Source organism: Budorcas taxicolor, chromosome 16, assembly GCF_023091745.1.
Source record: "Budorcas taxicolor isolate Tak-1 chromosome 16, Takin1.1, whole genome shotgun sequence".
NCBI classification, from domain to species: Eukaryota; Metazoa; Chordata; class Mammalia; order Artiodactyla; family Bovidae; genus Budorcas; species Budorcas taxicolor.
The window spans coordinates 21,918,546-21,941,797 of NC_068925.1; the positions used below are offsets into that span (position 1 = coordinate 21,918,546).

The following is a 23,252-nucleotide window of genomic DNA, read 5'->3' on the forward strand; positions in this document are numbered from 1 at the left end:
TTTTACTTTAGCACCATGGACTGTGATGAAATCCCATTTCTATCACTCTGGCAGAACTGTAGCAGCTAGGAAGCTAGAGGGACAAGTCTGAGGCTCTGATGTTAGATTTCAGCTTCAACCACAGAAGCTATTCTGTCATTTTAGAACAATGGGCTATAGCGAGCGAATAAAACTTGCTAAACAGCTCCTCTGCTTTTCCTCTTAGGCGGATTTTCCTGAATTGGAGGCAGTGGTTGCAGGGGTGCTTTTTGGTAGAGGAAACCCAAGTCCTAATCCTTTTGGCCTCTGCAGGGCTGGAATCGGCTCAGCGATCCCCTTGCCGTCTCGTCCGAGGCCTGTCCCAGGTGTCCAGCCCATATTCTGGAGCATTCGGTTTCCAATGTTGTTTTCTAGGATTGGCTGGGCGTTTTCTCCTACAAATCCTGGAATCAGAAAATGACAAAAACAAAACAAAACAAAATCCCACGTTAGTATGAACACAGATGAAGGCCCTCTTAGGCTAAGAAAACCACATTCTTCGAAGTTTTCCTTTCAACAAAATACTGGGGAGGGTTCTTTATTCATCTTTGGATAAAGAGCTTGCTGTAGTAGAAGGCTCAATGGAAAAAGACCATGGCTTCAGCTCTTCCACTTAATAGTTATTTAACTTCTTTGGGTTTCTGTTTTCTGATCTGTAAAACAGGCATAATACAAAGCAATCAAAACTCAAATTACCAGACCATTTCTTGTGGTTATTCTTCCTTGATAATTAAGGGAGTGATCATCAAGCAAGCCAACGTTACAGACTGTGTAGGAAGAAAAGGGGCCAAAATATGGACTCCCTGGTGGCTCAGTGGTAAAGAATCCGCCTGCCAACGCAGAAGGTGCAGGTTTGATCCCTGGGTCGGGAAGATCCCCTGGAGAAGGAAATGGCAACCTGCCCGTTTTCTTGCCTGGAAAATTCCATGGACAGAGGTGCCTGGAGGGCTACAGTCTGTGGGGTCACAATAGTGTTGGACACAACTTAGGGATTAAATAACAATAGCTTAAAACCATCTTGGTTTTAGGGAGAACATATTCAGTACCGTCTTCTATACTGAGGCTTCCTCGAAAGTCTGTTGTAGAATTCTGGGCTATAGTGTTTGCCCATAATTTCACCCCTAGGGTTCCAGGGATGAAGATGGCTCACTTTCCAAAGGTCTGCAGGATGCCTGTGGCATCCAAGCTCTGTCCTGGGTCCAGCATGTTTCTGTTTTGAAATGAGGGCTGTGTTTTCTGAGACAGTCTGAGAGCTGAAATGTGCAGGTGCTGACATCACACACTGCTGTCAAAGGCTTGAGAGTCAGCTGTCTCTCCTGTGCCCTCATCCCCTTCCATCCCTTTCCCATCATTGTCCATCTTTCCTCCCTGATTTGGGTTTCTAACAGCACAGTCTACCCCACCTCTACCCCCCAAAATTGGGATTCTTCATCCTCCTCTTTCTCTAAGACTGTATATAAGGATCCTTTTAAGCACCAATAACAATAACAAAAATACTACCTATGGGACCGCAGTGTATAGTATTCTGTTTCTTGATGTGGTTAGTGGCTACAGTAGTGACCAATTTATTATTCTTTAAAACTCTACCTACACATTTCATTCCAATCTCTGTATATGTGCTGCTCAGTTGCTAAGTCACATCCGACTCTTTGTGACCCGATGGACTGTAGCCTGCCAGGTTCCCCTGTCCATGGGATTTTCCAGGAAAGAATACTGGAAAGCGAAAGTCGCTCAGTTGTGTCCGACTTTTTGCGACCCCATGGACTATACAGTCCATGGAATTCTCCAGGCCAGAACACTGAAGTGGGTAGCCTTTCCCTTCCCCAGGGGATCTTCCCAACCTAAGGATCGAACCCAGGTCTCCTGCATCGCAGGCAGATTCTTTACAGACGTTGCCATTTCCTCCTGCAGGGGATCTTCCCAACCCATGGATTGAACCTTATCTTCTGAGTCTCCAGCATTGGCAGGTGGATTCTTTACCATTGAGCCACTTGGGAAGTCTCTGGTATATGTATTTCATAGTAAAAACATAAATAACAGTAAGTAATAAAAGACATGTCAGAGTTGAACTAACAGTATATTTAATCTGGTAATTTGTATCTGGTTTTCTGGAGAACAGTGAGTGGGTTGTTCTTCAGGATTCTAACTTACAGAAGGGAACTGCAGAGTGATAGAGATGAGTTATATAACTGAAACTGATGAGTTTATAACTAAAACTGGTGAGTTTTATAATGAACTATAGAGCAATCATCAATGGATTTTTGCAAGACCTTTACTGAACATTTTGATATTCTTAATCTTCAGAGCATCTTCAGACTGAGAATAGAATACATTGCTGTCATTGCTAACTTCATTACAGGGAGTGAGAACTGGATTACCACAATAATGAGTTGGTTTTGGACTTGTCAGATTGGTTTTTAGCTCACTGAAGCAAGTATCGTAACATGTAATAGAAAAAAACCCTTCAATTGCCAGCAGCATGAATGGCCAATGGTTGGCACCAAAGGAAAACTCTGGACTAATATTTACTGCTTGACAAAGGCAAAATAAAAATATGCAGAGATTTTATATATTTATCTAATTATACAAAAATATACATAAACATATAAAATATAAAAATGGGCTTCTTAATTACCAAACAAACAAAACAAAGAGAAGCCTTTTGTTAAAACTTGTTTAATAACAAAAAGACAATTAAGGTTTTTAAGTTTTTACTTTAAAATTATGATAATGTCAACAACAAGGCATCTCATTTTTTTCTGAACAGCTACTTCTCAGGTATGTCAGGTTACATGGCCTCCTAGCATTTTGTTTTATATCCCTAATTTTTCTGCGATCACCAGAAATTAGTTTAATCCACTGATAGGCTAAGGTCAGATCAGAGGTCTAACGAGGCTTCAGGCTACACATCTGTTATAGTTTTGATATAAGAGATTGCAAAGGTTCAAGTTTAAACTTAAATATTTAGGAGAAAATACAAAGTCAATTTAAACTATCTCTGCAAAAACTGCAGGTTAGTTTTGAGTTCTGGAATGCACAGCAAATAACTGACTCATGACTGTAGTTTTAAAATGCTGGCATTTCAAGTGTGGTGGCTCAGTAGTGGCCACTCGACTCCACCCTGCTTTTTAATTTATATTTTAAATTGATGTATAGTTGATTTACAATGTTGTGTTAGTTTCTGGCGTAGAGCAAAGCGATTCAATTATACATACATATATAGTATATTTGCTTTCTTTTTTATATTCTTTTCAATTATGGTTTATCACAAGATATTAAATATAGTCCCTGTGCTACACAGTAGGGCTTTGTTATCTATTTTATATATAGCAGCTTGACTGAATATCAAAATCTGCTCATCCCAAATTCCTATTTTATTCCTCCCCGATTTCTTTCCTCTTTTGGTAACCATAAGTTCATGCTTACTTTTTATATAGGCAGAAAAGAATTTATTCTATCTTTTTAACGCTGGTTTATTTCTCTTAATTAAAATGAAGCATTATCATCATGTAAAAAAAAAAAGACCATTTGATTTCTTAAATGCTAAATCTTTCCCCATAGCAACACAGATTTCTGAAACAAAAAACAATGGCTATTCTATATAACTTTAAAAAAGAAAAAACAGATACTTCATTTTTCATGGAAAATGACTCTGGCGTGAGATCTGCTGTTGGTCTCTCATCCTTCTTTTATGAGATTAAGACATGGGAGTGGAACAACTCCGTCTCAGCACAGCATCTGACAACCATAATTTCCTTTTCTTTTGCTCCTGGCGGTGCTAAATCCTTTAAGTCCTTTCCTGGGAGGCTCTCCTCCTGCTCGGGCAATTTTAGCAATACATAGCCTGCTAACCCTTCTGCAAGCTCCCACTCCAGCCCCCTTTATTCTGGATCTCTTACATCTATTACAGCTGAGTCGGTCCTTTCCCCTCAAATCTTCCAAAGAGTATTGTGGATAGTAATTCACTTGCGTAATTGGCTCAAGAGATGAAAATCTTGTATCGGCCTCTCTTAGCTGCTAATCTATCCAGCTGACTGCAAGCCTAATTGGCAGCTTGTTTAGTAATTTGGCTCCTAAAGTGTTGTATTGATGTTGGATAAACAGCCAATGGAAGGGGAGGTGACACACGCTGCTTCCCACATAACACAGTGCATCGCTTCAGTCCTGACCCTGCATTCAGAAGGCTTTTAGTGGCCTGTGCCCATTCTTTCTTCCCACCCTCTTTCCCCATTACTTTACTAGTCAGCTGAAGAGCATGGTTATTATTATTATTTGTGACATTATTAGAATTGCCAGTTCTCATGCTGTCCTCTGGTCTCAGTAACTAATTTAGGGACATGGGTTTTTGATTGCTGTTAAGAAACAGTGCTGAGCACAGACTGGGCTGTGAGAAAGTGGTGAGGGTTAGTACTTTTTGTCAAATGTTTTAATTACTTTATTTTTTAATACAGAAAAGCCTCACTGAGATCATTATACACTTTATCTGCAATAATGCAGATGTTTTTCATGTGAATTTTGCAAAATGAAATCAGTTCAAATAGCCAACTGCTTAAAAATACAAGGCTCTTACTTTTTAAACAATGAAATGTAAAACTAGTTTCTTGTTTTTTTTTAACTAAGTGAAAAAAACTTTGCATAGTAGGGAATGAAAGACATGGTTGATACTGACATGTTTGGAGAAGGGAAAGTTTTTATTAACAGATATTTTGGTTATAGGGGCTTCCCAGGTAGCCCTAGTGGTAAAGAATCCACCTGCCAGTGCAGGAGACACAAGCTAGGTGTGTTTGACACCTGGGTCCCAAGATCTCCAGGAAGAGGAAATGGCAACTTACTCCAGTATTCTTGCCTGAGAAATTCTATGGACAGAGGAGCCTGACAGGCTACAGTCCACGGGGTTGCAAAGAGTTGGGCACGACTGAGCACACACATTTTGCTTATACAGATACATTTCTTATGGGCTGCTGCTGCTGCTGCTAAGTCACTTCAGTTGTGTCCAACTGTGTGACCCCATAGACGGCAGCCACCAGGCTCCCCCGTCCCTGGGATTCTCCAGGCAAGAACACTGGAGTGGGTTGCCATTTCCTTCTCCAATGCATGAAAGTGAAAAGTGAAAGTGAAGTCGCTCAGTCGTGTCCAACTCTTAGCGGCCCCATGGACTGCAGCCTACCAGGCTCCTCCATCCATGGGATTTCCCAGGCAAAGTACTGGAGTGGGGTGCCATTGCCTTCTCCGTTCTTATGGGATGATTGTATTAATATATCAAAGAATAGTGTTTTCAGAAAACTAAAAAAAGTCTTAAAATGATTGGTTCTGAAGGCACACAGGGATATCTGTTTGCTATAATATGATCAGGACTATTTATGGTCTACCTACTATGTGCCTGGTCTGTGCTTCACTTGTTAGGCATGCGACATTCATCATCTCCATTCCTCATAACAATTGTGCATGGTGGGGGGAGTACTGATATAATGGGCCTCGGAGAGATGAATGAACTGCTTGACCATTACCACCCAGTAGGCTAAGATTCAAACCTTGGTGAAGTTTGCTCTAAAACCCTACATGCTTTCCATTACCTACCCTGCCTTACTACAAGAATTAATGGCAAAGAAACAACTCCAGTGCAGATGATGGTCCAAACTGTTTTTAAAAAATTAATTGGGTTACACGTCAATTGCAGTATCAACTTCTCTCAATTTGCATTTGGACAATACAGAGCATAGTACTCACAATGACATAGTTGGATAACTTACCATATAGTATCTGTGGCTCTCAGAGATTACCAGTGCTTCCGCGGCCGTGATTTCTTTCAGCAACCTGAAACGTTATTGTTGGCTCCACTTACAGAACAAACTAAGGTTTAAAGAGGTAATGATTGTTGTTGTTTAGTTGCTAAGTCGTGTTCAACTCTTCCGTGACCTCATGGATTGTAGCCCCTCCCCCCAGGCTCCTCTATCCATGAGATTTCCCAGGCAAGAATACTGGGTCACCATTACCTTCTCTAGGGGATCTTCCTGACTCAGGGATCGAGCCCATGTCTCCTGCATTGGCAGGTGGGTTCTTTACCATTGAGCCACCAGGCAAGCCCTTCAAGAGGTAATGCATCTGCCCAAAGTCACCCAGTTAGAAAGTGCCCCAGTTGGAGTGTGAATTTAGGGCACCTGCATCTTAATGTTACCCTTTCATTGACTGAGCATCGATCTTAAAATATTCCATCATCATTAGTTTCTATGATGTCATTTCTTCTGCCACATTGTCCCAAATGACAGAGATTTTAATATATTCACAAATTTTCTGGAAAAAACTGTTCATCTAAATTAACATAGCAAGTCTGAAGAGTGTTTTGATTCTTCTGAAATACCTCAAAATTCACTTTGTTATTAAACCAGCTACTTTTTCTTTGGCTGATATTTAAATGGAAATTTGTTTTAGCTGTATTTATCATAAACAGCATGTACTGAGTTTTTGTTCGTTTATCCATTATAATGATCCCAGAATTTAACTGATGCATTTACTCCGTTTACATGTATTGTGATCATTGATATATCTGGGTAGTTTTTACAATGTTACTTAGATATTTACCTTGCTTTCTCTATACTTTTTACTTCGTCTTTTCTGGCATCCACTGCTTGCTTATACTACCTTGAAAATTATATATTATTTGTCTATTCTTTAATTTTTAAACATCAACATGCATACCTGGCTTTATTATTCCCTCACATTTTACATCTTATTGTTGTTCAGAGTTTTAGCTCCATCTTACTTTCTTATTATTTAAATTTATTTTTAATTGGAGGATAATTGCTTTATAGTATTGTGTTGGTTTCTGTCATACATCAACATGAATCAGCCATAGGTATACGTGTGTCCCCTCCCTCCTGAACCTCCCTCCCACCTTAAATCCCATCCCACCCCCCTTGGTTGTTGCAGAGCCCCAGATTTGAGCTCCTTGTGTCATACAGCAGATTTCGACTGGCTATCTAATTTTACACGGTTCATGTATATGTTTCAATGCTACTCCATCTGCCTTTATACACCCAAATTAATCCACCTATGACTGTGTGGATCACAATAAACTGTGGAAAATTCTTCAAGAGATGGGAATTCCAGACCACCTGACCTGCCTCTTGAGAAATCTGTATGCAGGTCAGGAGACAACAGTTAGAACTGGACATGGAACAACAGACTGGTTCCAAATAGGAAAAGGAGTACGTCAAGGCTATATATTGTCACCCTGCTTATTTAACTTTTATGCAGAGTATATCATGAGAAACGCTGGGCTGGAAGAAACACAAGCTGGAATCAAGGTTGCCGGGAGAAATATCAATAACCTCACATATGCAGATGACACCACCCTTATGGCAGAAAGTGAAGAGGAGCTAAAAAGCCTCTTGATGAAAGTGAAAGAGGAGAGTGAAAAAGTTGGCTTAAAGCTCAACATTCAGAAAACGAAGATCATGGCATCCGGTCCCATCACTTCATGGGAAATAGATGGGGAAACAGTGGAAATAGTGTCAGACTTGATTTTGTTGGGCTCCAAAATCACTGCAGATGGTGACTGCAGCTATGAAATTAAGACGTTTACTCCTTGGAAGAAGTTATGACCAACCTAGATAGCATATTTAAAAGCAGAGACATTACTTTGTCGACTAAGATCCGTCTAGTCAAGGCTATGGTTTTCCCAGTGGTCATGTATTGATGGGAGAGTTGGACTGTGAAGAAGGCTGAGCGCCGAAGAATTGATGCTTTTGAACTGTGGTGTTGGAGAAGACTCTTGAGAGTCCCCTGGACTGCAAGGAGATCCAACTAGTCCATTCTGGAGGCGATCAGCCCTGGGACTTCTTTGGAAGGAATGATGCTAAAGCTGAAACTCCAGTACTTTGGGTACCTCATGCGAAGAGTTAACTCATTGGAAAAGACTCTGATGCTGGGAGGGATTGGGGGCAGGAGGAGAAGGGGACGACAGAGGATGAGATGGCTGGATGGCATCACGAACTCGATGGACGCAACTCTGAGTGAACTCCGGGAGTTGGTGGACAGGGAGGCCTGGTGTGCTGCGATTCGTGGGGTCGCAAAGAGTTGGACACGACTGAGCGACTGAACTGAACTGATGGTCACTGCCACCATCATCACTATTAGTTTTATACATTCAGTGTAAAGTTTAGCTTTATGCACATTTAATGATTACTTTGCTCCCAATTCCTTCTTGATTTTTACCCTTTTTTTTATGGATTCTGTTTTTTATTTTTATTTTTTTACAAAAGTTATTAAATTTAGTAATGATGGGTCTTTATCTGAAAATGTCTCGGTTTCATTTCTTGGGAAATAATTTAACTGGGATAGAAAACTCTAGGTTGATTCAGTTATCTCATCTCAGCACTTTGAAAATATTATCTCTTATTTTCTGGGTTGTATCACTCTTTTTAAGTTTGTTGCCAGTATAATTTCATTCCTGTGTAAGTTATATCGTTTCTCCTTGGCTGCCTTTACGTTCTTCTCTTGTGTTTGATGCTCTAAAGTTTTATTATGGTGTGTCTAGGTATGACTCCATTTGTATTTACTATTTCCTGATAAAGCCTTATACTTTTGTACATGAAGATTTAAGTTTTCTTCAGTTGTAAAAATTCTGTTATTACTGAATTCTATAAATATTCTCCTGGAATAGTGTACCTCATTCTTCTATTTTTTTTCTGAAAGTTGTATTAGACATATACTGAACTTCATGCTCCTTCAAGTACCCTGACCATGCTTTTACATTTTCCATGCTTGATCCCTCTGTGCTTTTGGGCTTCCCAGGTAGATCAGTGGTAAAGAACCTGCCTGCTAATGCAAGAGCCACAGAAGTGGGTTTGATCCCTGGGTTGGGGAAATCCTCTGGAGTAGGAAATGGCAACTGACTCCAGTATTCCTGCCTGGAGAATGCCAGAGCAGCCTGGCAGGTTATAGTCCATGGGGTCAAAAAGAGTCAGACACGACTGAGCAACTGAGAGCATGCTTCTTTTAGGCAGTCTCTTCAGATTACTCGTCAGATTCACTGGTTTTGCTGCTGTAGTTTGCTTGTTTGTATCTAATGTGCTATTCAACCCATCAAGTGAAGTTATGATTTTTAAGAATTTTTTCAAAACGAAATAATCTCAAATTTCTACTTGTATTTTTTTTTTTTTTACCACAGCTGTCTTTTCTCTTTCCAGTTATTCCCTTTCATTTTTAAATCTGTTTTTACAACTAGTTCTGTTAGTTTTGGATTGTGAGACCATCTTCAGTAGGTTTTCACTTGTGGTGATTCTTGAGGCTTGGGTTGAAGGCACATATCTCTACAGTGGTCTTGCATTTCCTTCAAAGACCAGTTTTGATGCTAAGTTTTGGCACAGTGTCATTTTAAACTAGAGTCTCATGTAGGGGTAGGCTCTTGGTTACTTATCTTCAGAGTTTTCCAGTTAAAGCCCAGGTAGAAACCAGACTCTTTATTTTTGTGTCCTTGTGAGTGAGTTTTGTTTCTAGTTTGCCCTGTTCTGAGGACAGAGCTTTTCAGATATTCTGTTCCCCAGCTTGGCTCTTTCCCCAAGGAACCAACATGCCTCCAGACTTCCTAGACTGGGTCCTCAGAATGAGTTCTCTCTTTCCCACGGTCTCAGTAATGCATCTAAAGAGATGGTTTTGCATTTTATTCAGCATGTCCAGGAATTCTGTAGTTTGAATATTTTCTCACTAGTCTTTTAAACTGTCAGGAATAGAAATTATTTTCTTTCTTTCTTTTTTTTAAATTGGAGTATAGTTGCTTTACAATGTGATAGTTTCTGCTGTAGAGCAAAGTGAATCAGCTATACATATACATACAGTCCCTCTTCTGGGGATTTGCCTCCCACGTAGTTCACCACAGAGGACTGAGTTGAGTTCCCTGTGCCGTACAGTAGTTTCTTATTGGTTATCTGTTTTATACATATAACAGTGTATACATACAGCAGTACACATATATGTTAATCTCTATCTTCCAGTCCATCCCACCCCCTCCCTTCTCTGCTTGATGTCCAAGCAGTGGTTCTCTATGTCTGTGTCTCTATTTCTGCTTTGTAAATAAGTTCATCTATATCATTTTTCTAGATTCTGCATAGATGCGTTAATACACAGTAGTCATCTTTCTGTTTCTGACTTACTTCATTCCAGCCACATCTCTGCAAATGGCACGATTTCATTCCTTTTCATGGCTGAGTAATATTCCATTATGTATACATATGTATATATGCATATACACACACACGTATATAATATCTTCTTTATCCATTCCTCTGTTAATGGACATTGAGGTTGCTTCCATATCCTGGCTATTGTAAATAGTGTTGCAGGGAACATCAGGGTGCATGTACTATAGTTACTTTCTATCTAATATGTGTGCTTACTCTTTCCTTAAGTGTTTCTTGTATCATATGACAATGGAGAGCTGTTTAAAATGCTTCTGAGACACATAACTGAAAGGTGGTTCATATATCCAAGAGAGAGAGGGTAATGTATTTCCTAGGCTTTTGCTATATGTTTGGATGTAGTTTGGTTTCAAAATGAATAACAACAACCCCTTTCCCCTGCCAAGTCAGCCTGTTTCAAAATCCGGGGAGAGAGAAGATAATCTACAGTGGTCATACAAATCCAGGGATAAAAGAAAGTAAAAATATAATTATTGATAAGATAAATTTGAGCAACTGAAGAGTTATAGCACCTGGGAAAGGAGCTTGGGTACATCACACATTTCCTGATTATGTTCAGTATGACTTAAAAGAATACCTTTGAAAAATTTTCACCCTTTATGATTTACAGTCTGCCTTTATCACCTTCAATATTTATAAAGATTATTTTACTATTGAAGTATCAGTAGGATGCAGAGGAAAAAACAGAAAAGCCACAAAAAGCTGTAATGTAACTCCCCGCTAAGAACTTGCATGTCCACAAAGACATAGTTACTCTGGAGCAATATCTATACTGAAATATTGAACTTCAGTAGGTATTTCTCTGCATAATTTAAAATGTAGAGAAGAAAGTCTACTACTTATGGTGAATACTTTCCCTATGGTAATATTTCAATAGAAAACAACATAGAAATAGCAAGTGCTAACTGTGGACCGCAATAAATATAGTAATGCATAAAGACAAAACATTTAAAAAATACGGCAGCCACAATATCTCAATAAACATACTGAAATCTTTTTAACTATCAAAACCTCAGTAAGCTATGACTTCCACCCCAACATAAGACCCTAACCAACACTGCTGATGGCCTTTAAAAACATGTTAATAATATCCTTCCTATTTTGTTCATTTCTTTTCTTCACCCTCAATGACGACATTTTTCAAACTATAAAATGCACTCTGCTGGCAAACCTTCTCGCTTCAACAATTCTCTCTTTTATAACAGTAAGTCTACATCCTCTGCTACTGAAACACCCACTGTCTTTTGCTGTGTGACTTTGAATGAGGCAGAGAACAAGCCGTACATTTAAAAATCAATACCTAACCTTATCAATATTCATTTTACTTTGTCAATACAAAATACAAAGGTGAAAGAGCAGTAAATAAGCTAAAGCACTGAAATAAATTCGGTGTTCCTGTCACAATTAATAAATGTTCAACCGGTAACACTGCTGGCTGGTCTATAGCTTTATAAAGCGACTCAAATTATGCTTCAATGTTACTGCTACACAGGGTGAGTAAAATTTTCAATACAATAAGCACATAAAAATGATCAGATTTGGGGTTATTAATTGCACAGGGGACTTTAAATCTTCAAAAAATATAACATTATAAATACAAAATATGTAACTGTTTATCTTCAGCATCTTAAATTATTGTATAAACATAGTTTGGGATTATAAAGTTAAAGTGCCTAGTTATAGTTTTCTGACAATTTTTTGCTAAACCTTTCCTAAACCTGCTGTTTTGTCCCTATCCTATTTCATATATACACCAGAGGGGATCACTGAACAATATTCAGACTGTCAGCCTTTTAACTCTTATTCTTGATTTCAAATCAGAAAGTGTTACCCTCATCTGCCTTTTTCCAGCTTAGGATGAATGTTGACTAAAGACAAAAGAACTGTGAAAACACATCTGTTTCAGTGTGTTTTTGGGGAAGTCTACAGAGGCCTAGACAATGGCAGGAATAGTATCCTTCAAATCATTCTACATTCTAACCTACCTTGGAAGCTAATGAAGATAAGATTCTTTGTTATGTGACTGACTATATATTCCAGAACTTGAAAAATATCATTTTTGGAGACAAGATGATCTAGGATTCATAAACTCATTAACAAAGTGTATTTATGCAAAAGCATTTCTTACGTGAATTTGGATAATAATCTTCACCTTAGAGTTGATTCATTAGTATTAGAAGATATTCTTTTTAAAACTAAGGATTTTTAAATAACCTCATTCTCTTCCTCCTTGAGAGGAACAGTTATGCATGGATTTTTAAAAATGCATGAGTAACATAATTCTCCTACTCCAATACTATTTGATTAATTACAAAAAGGCATTAACTTTCTATGAATTATGTTTTTTTAAGTAAAACAATGTAGTAATACAATCAAAATTTTGAGTTGTAAGGAGAATCACAAAAATTTTGAAAAGTAACATTTGGAATATGCTGGCAGATGCTTAGGAATGTTTTAGGCTAAAGTTTAATCTTTATACCCATCCTCTATAAAAAATGATTTCTTCTGATGCTGTTGAGTTGTCACATCAAAATCACCCTGTAGATATAATTATATTATCCTCTTCCCAACCATTACGTATTTTCCTTCTCACTTCACATATGTTCAGAGTGTTAGGACCTGACCCTGACAGTCTCTCTTACTTATTGCTGGCTCTGAAGTGCTTTAGTCACATTCCTAAGATTGTTCTTGTACTATTTCTGCCACAAATGTTTGAATCATTGAAAGATAAGAGAATTCAGGAGACCATTCAACCAGAATGGGAGTATTAAAGAATCCTACACCTGCCTTATGCATGATTTGAATTGAAAAACTTATGACATGTATTTAATCTAAAAGTGGTTATATGTTCCTATATAAAGACACATTAGAGGTATACTAATGAATGTTCTGTATTTCTGCACAACAAATTTAGATAAAACGTTTCTGGCACTTCAGATATAAAATAGTCTGTATAAAAAATAAACTATATAATAGTCTTTCTCTCTATATATAATTACATAAAAAACATGGAATATGATGGCCTTTACCTATATATTCTTACAAAGGGACCTAAGTATATTGTCACTAAAAGAAGATGGGTTTAGGAGTAATGCAGACATTGGCTTGAATCCTCCCTTCGCCCTTCAATCATTCTGCCTTCACAGATAGCTAAGAAGCCCACACATGTCCGAATCTTCATTTCATGCTGTATAGTGAATGAGAACAACATGTGAAACACCAAGTGGTTGCAAAGATAAAAAAACAATAATAAAGTTTTGGTACATAGTAGGCATTCAATAAGTGGTAAACTTTTATCTACATAAACATCTGTTGTAGTCGTTCAGTCTCTAAGTCTTGTCCGACTCTTTGTGACCCCATGGACTGCAGCATGCCAAGCTTCCCTGTCCTTCACCATCTCCTAGCAAAGAGCAAACTCATGTCCATTGTGTCAATGATGCCATCCAACCATCTCATCCTCTGTCGCCTGCTTCTTCTCCTGCCCTCCGTCTTCCCCAGGCTCAAGGTCTTTTCCAATGAGTCTGCTCTTTGCATCAGGTGGCCAAAGTATTCAGGAGTACTGGAGCTTCAGCTTCAGCATCAGTCCTTCCAATGAATATTCAGGGTTGATTTCCTTTAGGATTGACTAGTTTGATCACCGTGCAGTCCAAGTGATGCTCAACAGTCTTCTCCAGTACCACAATTCAAAAGCATCAATTCTTCAGCACTCAGCCTTTTTTATAGTTCAACTCTCACATCTGTCCATGACTACTTGAAAAACCACAGCTTTGACTATACAGACCTTTGTTGGTAGAGTGATGTCTCTGCTTTTCAATACGCTGTCTAGATCTGTCATAGCTTTCTTTCCAAGGAGCAAGCGTGTTTTAATTTCATGGCTACGGCCACCATCTACAGTGATTTTGGAGACCAAAAAAATAAAACCTGTCACTGTTTCCACTTTTCTCCCATCTACTTGCCATGAAATGATGGGACTAGATGCCATGATCTTCGTTTTTCAAAATATTTAGTTTTAAGTCGGCTTTTTCACTCTCCTCTTTCACCCTCGTCAAGATGTTCTTTAGTTCCTCTTTACTTTCTGCCATTAGAATGGCATCATTGGCATATGTGAGCTTGTTGACATTTCTCCTGGCCATCTTGATTCCAGCTTGTGCTTCATCCAGCCTGGCATTTCCCATGATGTACTCTGCATGTAAGTTAAATAAGCAGGGTGATAATATGCAGCCTTGATGTTCTCCTTTTTCAATTTTGAAATTGTTCCATTGTTCCATGTCTGGTTCTAACTGTTGCTTCTTGATCTGCATACATGTTTCTCAGGAGGTAGGTAAGGTGGTCTGGTATTCCCATCTCTTGAAGAATTTTCCACAGTTTGTTGTGATCCACACAAAGGCTTTAGCATAGTCAATGAAGCAGATGTTTTTCTGGAATTCCCTTGCTTTTTATATCCAGTGGATGTTGGCAATTTGATCTCTAGTTCCTCTGCCTTTTCTAAATCCAGCTTGAACATCTGGAAGTTCTTGGTTTACATACTGTTAAAGCCTATCTTGAAGGATTTTGAGCATTACTTTTCTAGCATGTGAAATGAGTGCAATTGTATGGTAGTCTGAACATTCTTTGGCATTGCCCTTCTTTGGGATTGGAAAGAAAACTGACCTTTTCCAGTCCTGTGGACATTGCTGAGTTTTCCATTTGTTGACATATTGAGTGCAGCTGTTAACAGCATCGTCTTTTAGGATCTGATACAGGTCAGCTGGAATTCCATCACCTCCACTAGCTTTGTTTATAGTGATGCTTCCTAAGGCCCACTTGACTTCACACTCCAGGATGTCTGGCTCTAGGTTAGTGACCACACCATCATGGCTATCTGGGTCACTAAGAGCTTTTTTGTACAGTTCTTCTGTATGTGCCAACTCTTCTTATTCTCTTCTGCTTCTGATGGTCTTTGCCATTTCTGTCCTTTCTTGAGCCCATCTTTGCATGAAATGTTCCCTTGATATGTGCAATTTTCTTGAAGAGATCTCTGCTGCTGCTGTTGCTAAGTTGCTTCAGTTGTGTTCGACTTTGTGCGACTCCATAGACGGCCTCCCACCAGGCTCCCCCGTCCCTGGGACTCTCTAGGCAAGAACACTGGAGTGGGTTGCCATTTCCTCTCCAATGCATGAAACTGAAACAAGAAAGTGAAGTCAACTCTTGGCGACCTCATGGACTGCAGCCTACCAGGCTCCTCCATCCACGGGACTTTCCAGGCAAGAGTCCTGGAGTGGGGTGCCATTGCCTTCTCCATGAAGACATCTCTAGTCTTTCCCATTCTATTGTTTTCCTGTATTTCTCTGTATTTTTCACTTAAGCAGGCTTTCTTACCTGTCCTTGCTATTCTCTGGAACTCTGCATTCAGTTGGGTGTATCTTGCCCTTTCTCCTTTTCTTTTCTTGGCTATTTATAAGGCCTCCTCAGACAACCACTTGTCTTCTTGCATTTCTTTCTCTTTGGGATGGTTTTGGATACCGCCTCCTGTACAATGCTATGAACCTCCATCCATATAAACATATTCTGCATGTAGGTGCTTCCTACTTCCAAATTCCAAAAATTCAACAAAATCAGAGGATGAAGATCAGATATTAAACTTGTAACTACATGCATAATTTCATAAGGTAACCTTTTATGTGAATGAACAACTGTATTATGGGTGCTCCAATTTTAAGTTATTCTTCAATTTTTTAGTGTTGAACTATGGAAAAGGTCTCTGAAACAGAGAATTCAAGCTTCATATCTTTTATTTCCTTTGAAACCATGTCAAGGTATCTATCTATATTGGTATTTATGTCTATATTTTCCCCTTCTCACTGCTTCCTCTCCTGTTGATACAAATCTTATCTTCATATTGTATAATTTATCATGTCCAAAATAACTCTTGCAATGAAAGAATTCCCAAATGAAGCTGAGAGAGACGGTTTATAAATCTGAATGGTTAAGGATCCCAGGCAATAGGCCAAAGTCATAATAGTAACTTTGTAATTGATCTTGTGTTCCTATTGTTTAGTGGGTAAGTTGTGTCTGAATCTTTTACAACTTCCAGGACCGTGGCCTGCCAGGCTCCTCCGTCCTTGGGATTTTCTAGGCAAGAATACTGGAGTGAGTAGTCATTTCCTTCTCCAAGGGATCTTCCTGACCCAGGGATCAAAGAAAACATCTTCTGCACTGCAGGAGGATTCTTTAGCGCTGAGCGACCAGGGAAGCCCAACTGTTCAGTATCTACATGGAAAACATTTCTCAGAGTCATTTTGCTGAGTCACAGACCTACTATGGTTCATTGTGGTTTATTTCCATATTGAAAGTGAAAGGTTTTTTTTTTTTTGGTATCTACTTCTGCTTTATTGACTATGCCAAAATCTTTGTGTAGATCGCAACAAACTGTGGAAAATTCTTAAAGAGATGAGAATACCAGACCACCTGACCTGCCTTGCGAGAAATCTGTATGCAGGTCAAGAAGCAACAGTTAGAACTGGATATGGAACAACAGACTGGTTCCAAATCGGGAAAGGAGTACGTCAAGGCTATATATTGTCACCCTGATTATTTAACTTATATGCAAAGTACATCATGCCAAATGCTGGGCAAGATGAAGCACACGCTGGAATCAAGATTTCTGGGAGAAATATCAATAACCTCAGATATGCAGATGACACCACCCTTACGGCAGAAAGCAAAGAAAGTGAAAGGGGAGAGTGAAAAAGTTGGCTTAAAGCTCAACATTCAGAAAACTAAGATCATGGCATCCAGTTCTATCACTTCATGGCAAATAGATGGGGAAGCAGTTGAAACAGTGAGAGACTTTTTTTGGGGGGCACTCAAAAATCACTGAAGATGGTGACTGCAGCCATGAAATTAAAAGATGCTTGCTCCTTGGGCAAAAGGTTAAGACCAATCTAGACAGCATATTAAAAAGCAGAGACATTACTTTGCCAACAAAGGTCTGTCTAGTCAAAGCTATGGTTTTTCCTGTAGTCATGTATGGATGTGACAGTTGGACTATAAAGAAAACTGAGCGCCGAAGAATTGATGCTGTTGAGCTGTGGTGTTGGAGAAGACTCTTGAGAGTCCCTTGGATGCAAGGAGATCCAACCAGTCCATCCTAAAGGAGGTCAGTCCTGGGTGTTCATTGGAAGGACTGATGCTGAAACTGCATCTCTGATACTTTGGCCACCTGATGCGGAGCACTGATTCATTGGAAAAGACCCTGATGCTGGGAAAGATTGAGGGCAGGAGGAGAAGGGGACGACAGAGGATGAGATGGTTGGATGGCATCACTGACTCAACGAACATGAGTTTGACTAAACTCCGGGAGTTGGTGATGGACAGGGAAGCCTGGCATGCCAGTTCATGGGGTTGCAAAGAGTCAGACACAACTGAGCGACTGAACTGAACTGAACTGAAAGTGAAAGTTAGTTGCACAGTTGTGTCCAACTCTTTGTGATCCCATGGACTGTAGCCCGCCAGGCTCTTCTGTCGATGGAATTCTCCAGGCTAGAGTACCAGAGTGGGTAGCCACTCCCTTCTCCAAGGGATCTTCCCTACCCAGGGATCAAACCTGGGTCTCCTGCACTGCAGGCAGATTCCTTATCAACTGAGCCACTAGGGAAGCCCTTATTCCCATGGAGGTGTCTATACTTTAATAACCAGTTGGCTGCCTCCTATCACAGGTCTTCATCTCTGCCTCCCTTACCACTGCTCTTGCAAGAGACCTTGTAATACACGCTAATCTTATTTATATCCATCCCAACCATGCTTAGGTCTTTGCTCTCTTTCAGGAAGGCCTCCTGTTCCCTCTGATCTAGTGTCTTGTCTTGGCTCAACACTTGCGGTTTTCCCTATGCTACATTCTTTCGAATGACATGGATTTTGAGGTGGAAATGATGGGAGATTTTTTATTCAAATTCTAACTTGTCTAAGTAAGGAAAGATCAATCTAAGATTGCTGCAGAACTGGGTCTAGGAACCAGACTGCTGCATTCATGGCCAGGCTGCCATCTACTGAAACAAGGGTCTTGTGTTTTGAGAGTGCTTCAGTACTTTAGAAATAATTATTATTAATTTCTTCTGGGGTTATCTGCCTTTTCATCTATTTATGCTTTGTTTTTCCAAGTCTATAATTTTCTTGAAGCCAAACACAGACTTTGAAGTTTCTGTATTCTACAATACCTCAAACAAAACCAAATTCTAAAACCTCAAAGTTTTGCAGGTATGTGTGTGTACGTGCTAAGTTGTTTCATAAGTTGTTTCAGTTATGTCTGTCTCTTTGTGACCACATGGACTTTAGCCCACCAGGCTCCTCTGTCCATGGAATTCTCCAGGCAAGAATACTGGAGTGTGTTGCTGTGCCCTTCTCCAGGGCATCTTCCCGACCCAGGGATTGAACCTGCCCCTCCTGCACTGGCAGCTGGGTTCTTTACCACTAGCACCACCTGAGAAGCTCCAGTGTGCAAGTGTGTAGGAAGTACTTGGGCTCAGTAGTAAAGAATCCGCTTGCCAATGCAGGAGATGCAGGTTTGATCCCTGGGTTGGAGAGATCCTCTGAAGAAGGAAATGTCTACCCACTCTAGTATTCTTGCTTGACAAATCCCATGGCCAGAGGAGTGTAGTGGGCTACAGTCTATGGCGTTGTAAAAGATTTGGACAGGACTTAGCAACTAAACAACAATAGCAAGTAAGTACTTTAGTGATTGGCTGCCCGAAAGGAACACTCAATACATCCTGACACCAAAGGCAAATGATTTGCTTTACTGGTTTCTTAGAAGTGCGCTTCTTCCTCAGTGGAAGTTAAGGATTATCCGTGTTTCACTTTTGATGATGTATAAAGTTTATATGTGTGCTCTGCCCCAAGCCCTCTTTCTTTTACCTGCTGTTGTAGGTCCAGGCAAAGGTGCGGCTTTTCTTCTCCGTTTGATATCTCCTGTGCACAGAGATCCTAAATGCATGCTTGTTTGCCTACAAGTAATTATCAGAAAAAACTATTAACAAAGGAGGAAAAAAATGACACATAAATACACAGCTTGTATAATCTGAACCTAAATCAAAACATTCTCAACAAAGATGGAGCAGCCTAGCCAAACCACCAATCTTGTTTATATCGAAACATAATTACGTTTGTTGACAAGTGTTCAGCCGCTAAATGCGCCATCATAAATTGTTACTGGAATGAATAATATAAAAGGAATGCTTTTTAATTTTCAAAACTGGCAATCTTTCTGGCTCAACATAAAATCAAGCACTGTTGCTTCTGACAGGAAAATAGCTAAGATTAATTATCTAAAGAGATCACAATATTGTTGCTAGGTTATCAATTGGTTACTAATGCTTTACCGTCAGAACAGCATTTATTACAGGAAAAGGATGATCAATTTCTTTTAGGATATTATATGGCAGTGAATTCTCTTAAAACATTTTACGTAGATAGAAGGAAACAGTGATGTTCTTCCTTATAATTCACATGATTAGAATTCTTTAGTTATTTATTAGCTAGGTGAGGAAACATAATTTGAATGCATTAATGCTGGTCTACTGATACTAGACAGGCTAACATGATATTGGATTACCTTTGTAAAGACATGATTTATAAGAACTGTGAAGCAGACCTTCTGTTATTCTTGGAGTAAGTCCGAATTAGGTTTTTTTGTTTAACCATGGACTCCTAAATTTAAGTTTTAGTACAATTAGAAATGGTTCAATTGGAAATAAAGACAAACTAGTAAGACGGAAAAAATTTTAAAGCCTTCAAAAATTTCAGGCTATAGGGGACTCTTGTGTTAATTTTCTGGATTATAATCCCTGACATGGGGTTAGGATGGTGTCTAGGGGTCATGAAGCAGAAATAAATAAAGCAAGTTTATCACGAAACATGACATTTTAGTAATTCAGAAAAATATGTGGTAGTATCCTGCAGTTTTATAGGGTCCGATTTGAAAACTAGATATTTTAGAGAAAAATGTAAAAGGAAAAAATTAATTCAGGTAAAAAAAAATTTAAAAAAATATACATTTACACCCAGGTATTTAGATATAATGAAAAATTGGAGTTGGAGAGTTAAATTACTTGATATATAGAGTCTATCTATAACACACAAAGTACAATTAGTGATCTGGCTAATTCAAAGGGTGTATAATCTATCAATATAGGTAAAAACAAGTGGGTAAATATCTAGTTTTCTCTTCCATTTTGTATTGAGTACATACTGGTTCTCTTTTATGGAATAAATATAATTATTAAAATACTTAAAAAATTAGTTCACTCAACTAATGAATAACTTTGCAGAAATATGTATGCTGCTGCTGCTGCTGCTAAGTCACTTCAGTTGTGTCCGACTCTGTGCGAGCCCATAGATGGCAGCCCACCAGGCTCCGCCGTCCCTGGGATTCTCCAGGCAAGAACACTGGAGTGGGTTGCCATTTCCTTCTCCAATGCATGAAAGTGAAAAGTGAAAGTGAAGTCGCTCAGTCATGTCCGAGCCTCAGTGACCCCATGGACTGTAGCCTTCCAGGCTCCTCCCTCCATGGGATTTTCCAGGCAAGAGTACTGGAGTGGGGTGCCATTGCCTTCTCCAGAAATATGTATACACACACACATATATATATATGTTGAAGTGTTTCTGAACATGCATAACTGTGGTATTTTTATTGCTTTAAAAAAAAATCTTTTATCTCTTGACTGTGCTGTGCAGCATGTGGGATGTTAGTTTCCCAACCAGGGACTGAATGCACACCTCCTGCATTGGCAGGGCAGAGTCTTAACCACTCGACCACCAGGCAAATCCCTTTATTGGATTTTGAGGTGTGGGTTTTGGCTCATATTGCCAAGAAAAAAAATAGTTACAATCATAGCTATTTTTAAAAACTATATAGAAATTGTAAAAATTGAAAATTATGTCCTTTTTATAAAGCCAGCATCATTTTTATAGAAAATTAATGAATTCACTTATTTGGCAAGCAGTTATTAGTATCCACTACTGACTTAGCATAAGACCTTATAGAGGGGGTGAAATGAGAAGAGTAGGAAAAAGGAGGTAGAAGATACAAAAGGAAATGGAATGTTTAGTTCTTATAACTGGAAGAGTTTTAAATCCAAGTGAGGAGATTAAGTCGTAAGTATATAAAATAATTAGGAACAGCAGTGGTAGTGGCAGGCACAATGAACTTTCTTAATATTATTAGAGATTACGGCATTTAGTCCTTATGACAAACCTAAACATGTTTATTGAACATATCATTTTTCTTTGTAGGGAAAAGAAATCTGTGCTTCAGTAGAAAACTATAGGGTACACCTTTCTGGTCACGTGATTCTGAGTCTGTGGGCGCTAAGTAACAGATAACTGAAGACAACAGAGAATAATTCTCGTCTGTAGTTATACAGATGAATTCTTTCCTAGGGAAGGATAATCCTCCTCCTGTGGGAAAAGCCAGTTCGTATCCATCTGCACAGTTATCCAGTCTTCCTCACTTCACATACATGTGTGCGTCTTTCATTTTTCTTTGAGCCCATTATAACATCTGCCTGGTTCCCTCATTAATCGATGAGTTAAAGAAAATCTCAAAAGCGTATTCATTTTATATCTGTAAGAGAGACCTGACTTCATCTTCTTGTACATTATTCTCCAACATCTTTGATCCCTCTTGGAACCTCCCCCCTAGAAAAAAAACTGGAGTAGCTGACCTTGCGCACAGTATGTACCTGACAGGCTCTGACACCAGCACCAGCTGAGGAGGAGGGGAAAGAAACATTCTAGAGTCAGGAATAAAGTGGGAATCTGAATTCTGCAGTGTGGCCCTTTGCTGAGCGAGCCGCAAAAACCAACCCATGGACTCTATACTTCTGATCCTCCAGTTAAAACGTAATGAATATTCTTAAATTAACCCACTGCTGGACAGGTTTTCTATACTGATTGCTGAAAGTATTCCTAAATGGTAAAGAGTTTGCTCTGTTCTGAGAATTATGAGTAACTTCAGGATGTCTGGGGAGCAGTGTGCAGAAGGGCCTGTCTCACATGATGGAAGAACACTGGGCTGGACCATGGGCCGTGTGTGTCATACATGCCCCGGGAAGCCGTCTGGATTTTATAGCTGATGTAGAGTCATGAAATGGCACCCCACTCCAGTACTCTTGCCTGGAAAATCCTATGGAGGGAGGAGCCTGGAAGGCTGCAGTCCATGGGGTCTCAAAGAGTCGGACACGACTGAGTGACTTCACTTTCACTTTTCACTTTCATGCATTGGAGAAGGAAATGGCAACCCACTCCAGTGTTCTTGCCTGGAGAATCCCAGGGATGGGGGAGCCTGATGGGCTGCTGTCTATGGGGTCACACAGAGTTGGACACGACTGAAGTGACTTAGCAGCAGCAGCAGCAGCAGAGTCTTGAAAGGTCATGGAGCAGAAGAAAGCTGGTCAGATTCATGGGATGCTGATGAACTGGGGTTGGGAGGGTAACCAGGTTTACGGGTAGTTCAGACACACAGCTCCTCCCAAGGTATTAGTCCCTGTTATAATGAAGAATAATATCAAATGGCCACACAGTGAAGCTTCTTTGTGTGAACATGTCTGAGTGAAGAGGTGGGCAGGTGTAGGAAGGCAGTCAATGAAAAGTCCTAATTCTGGATTATCTGAAAAACTAAGCTTGTTTTTGATTATTTTTAGACTTAAAGTTCAAACTGCACTTAAAAAAAATTAGCCAAGGGAGTCCTTTTTAAGAAATACCTTTTTAGAAATCATTAGAAGAAATATTTGAGGGTCTGATACATAGTAGTAATAGTTGCTCTTTGTGACTCTTAAGAAGGCTGACTTCTACTTACAGTATTCTTGTACTAGTTGTATGGAACTGGAGTCTTCTAATTGTTTGAAAAAATCACTCTCCCAAGTCAATGTTGCCTTTAAAACTTTAAAGTTTTTTACACTGTTCAAATTTATTAGGAAGGTCTGCTTGCAAAGAGAGCGAAAAACAAATCTCAAGAACAACTCCCTCTTCTAAGCCTTTTTCTCATCTGCTGGGCCCGCAATT

The 23,252-nt window shown here is 39.4% G+C and overlaps 1 protein-coding gene across 1 annotated transcript in view; it reads right to left on the reverse strand.

Annotated features, from left to right (window-relative positions):
* Nucleotides 1-201: 201 nt before the first annotated feature.
* GPATCH2 (G-patch domain containing 2) overlaps nt 202-23,252 on the reverse strand; it is a 198,495-nt gene continuing 175,444 nt past the window's right edge. The window contains exons 9-10 of the mRNA XM_052654097.1: nt 19,107-19,195; nt 202-422 (exon numbers count right to left, since the gene is read on the reverse strand). Of these exons, the coding sequence (XP_052510057.1) occupies nt 202-422; nt 19,107-19,195 (310 nt within the window). The remainder of the gene's footprint in view (nt 423-19,106; nt 19,196-23,252) is intronic.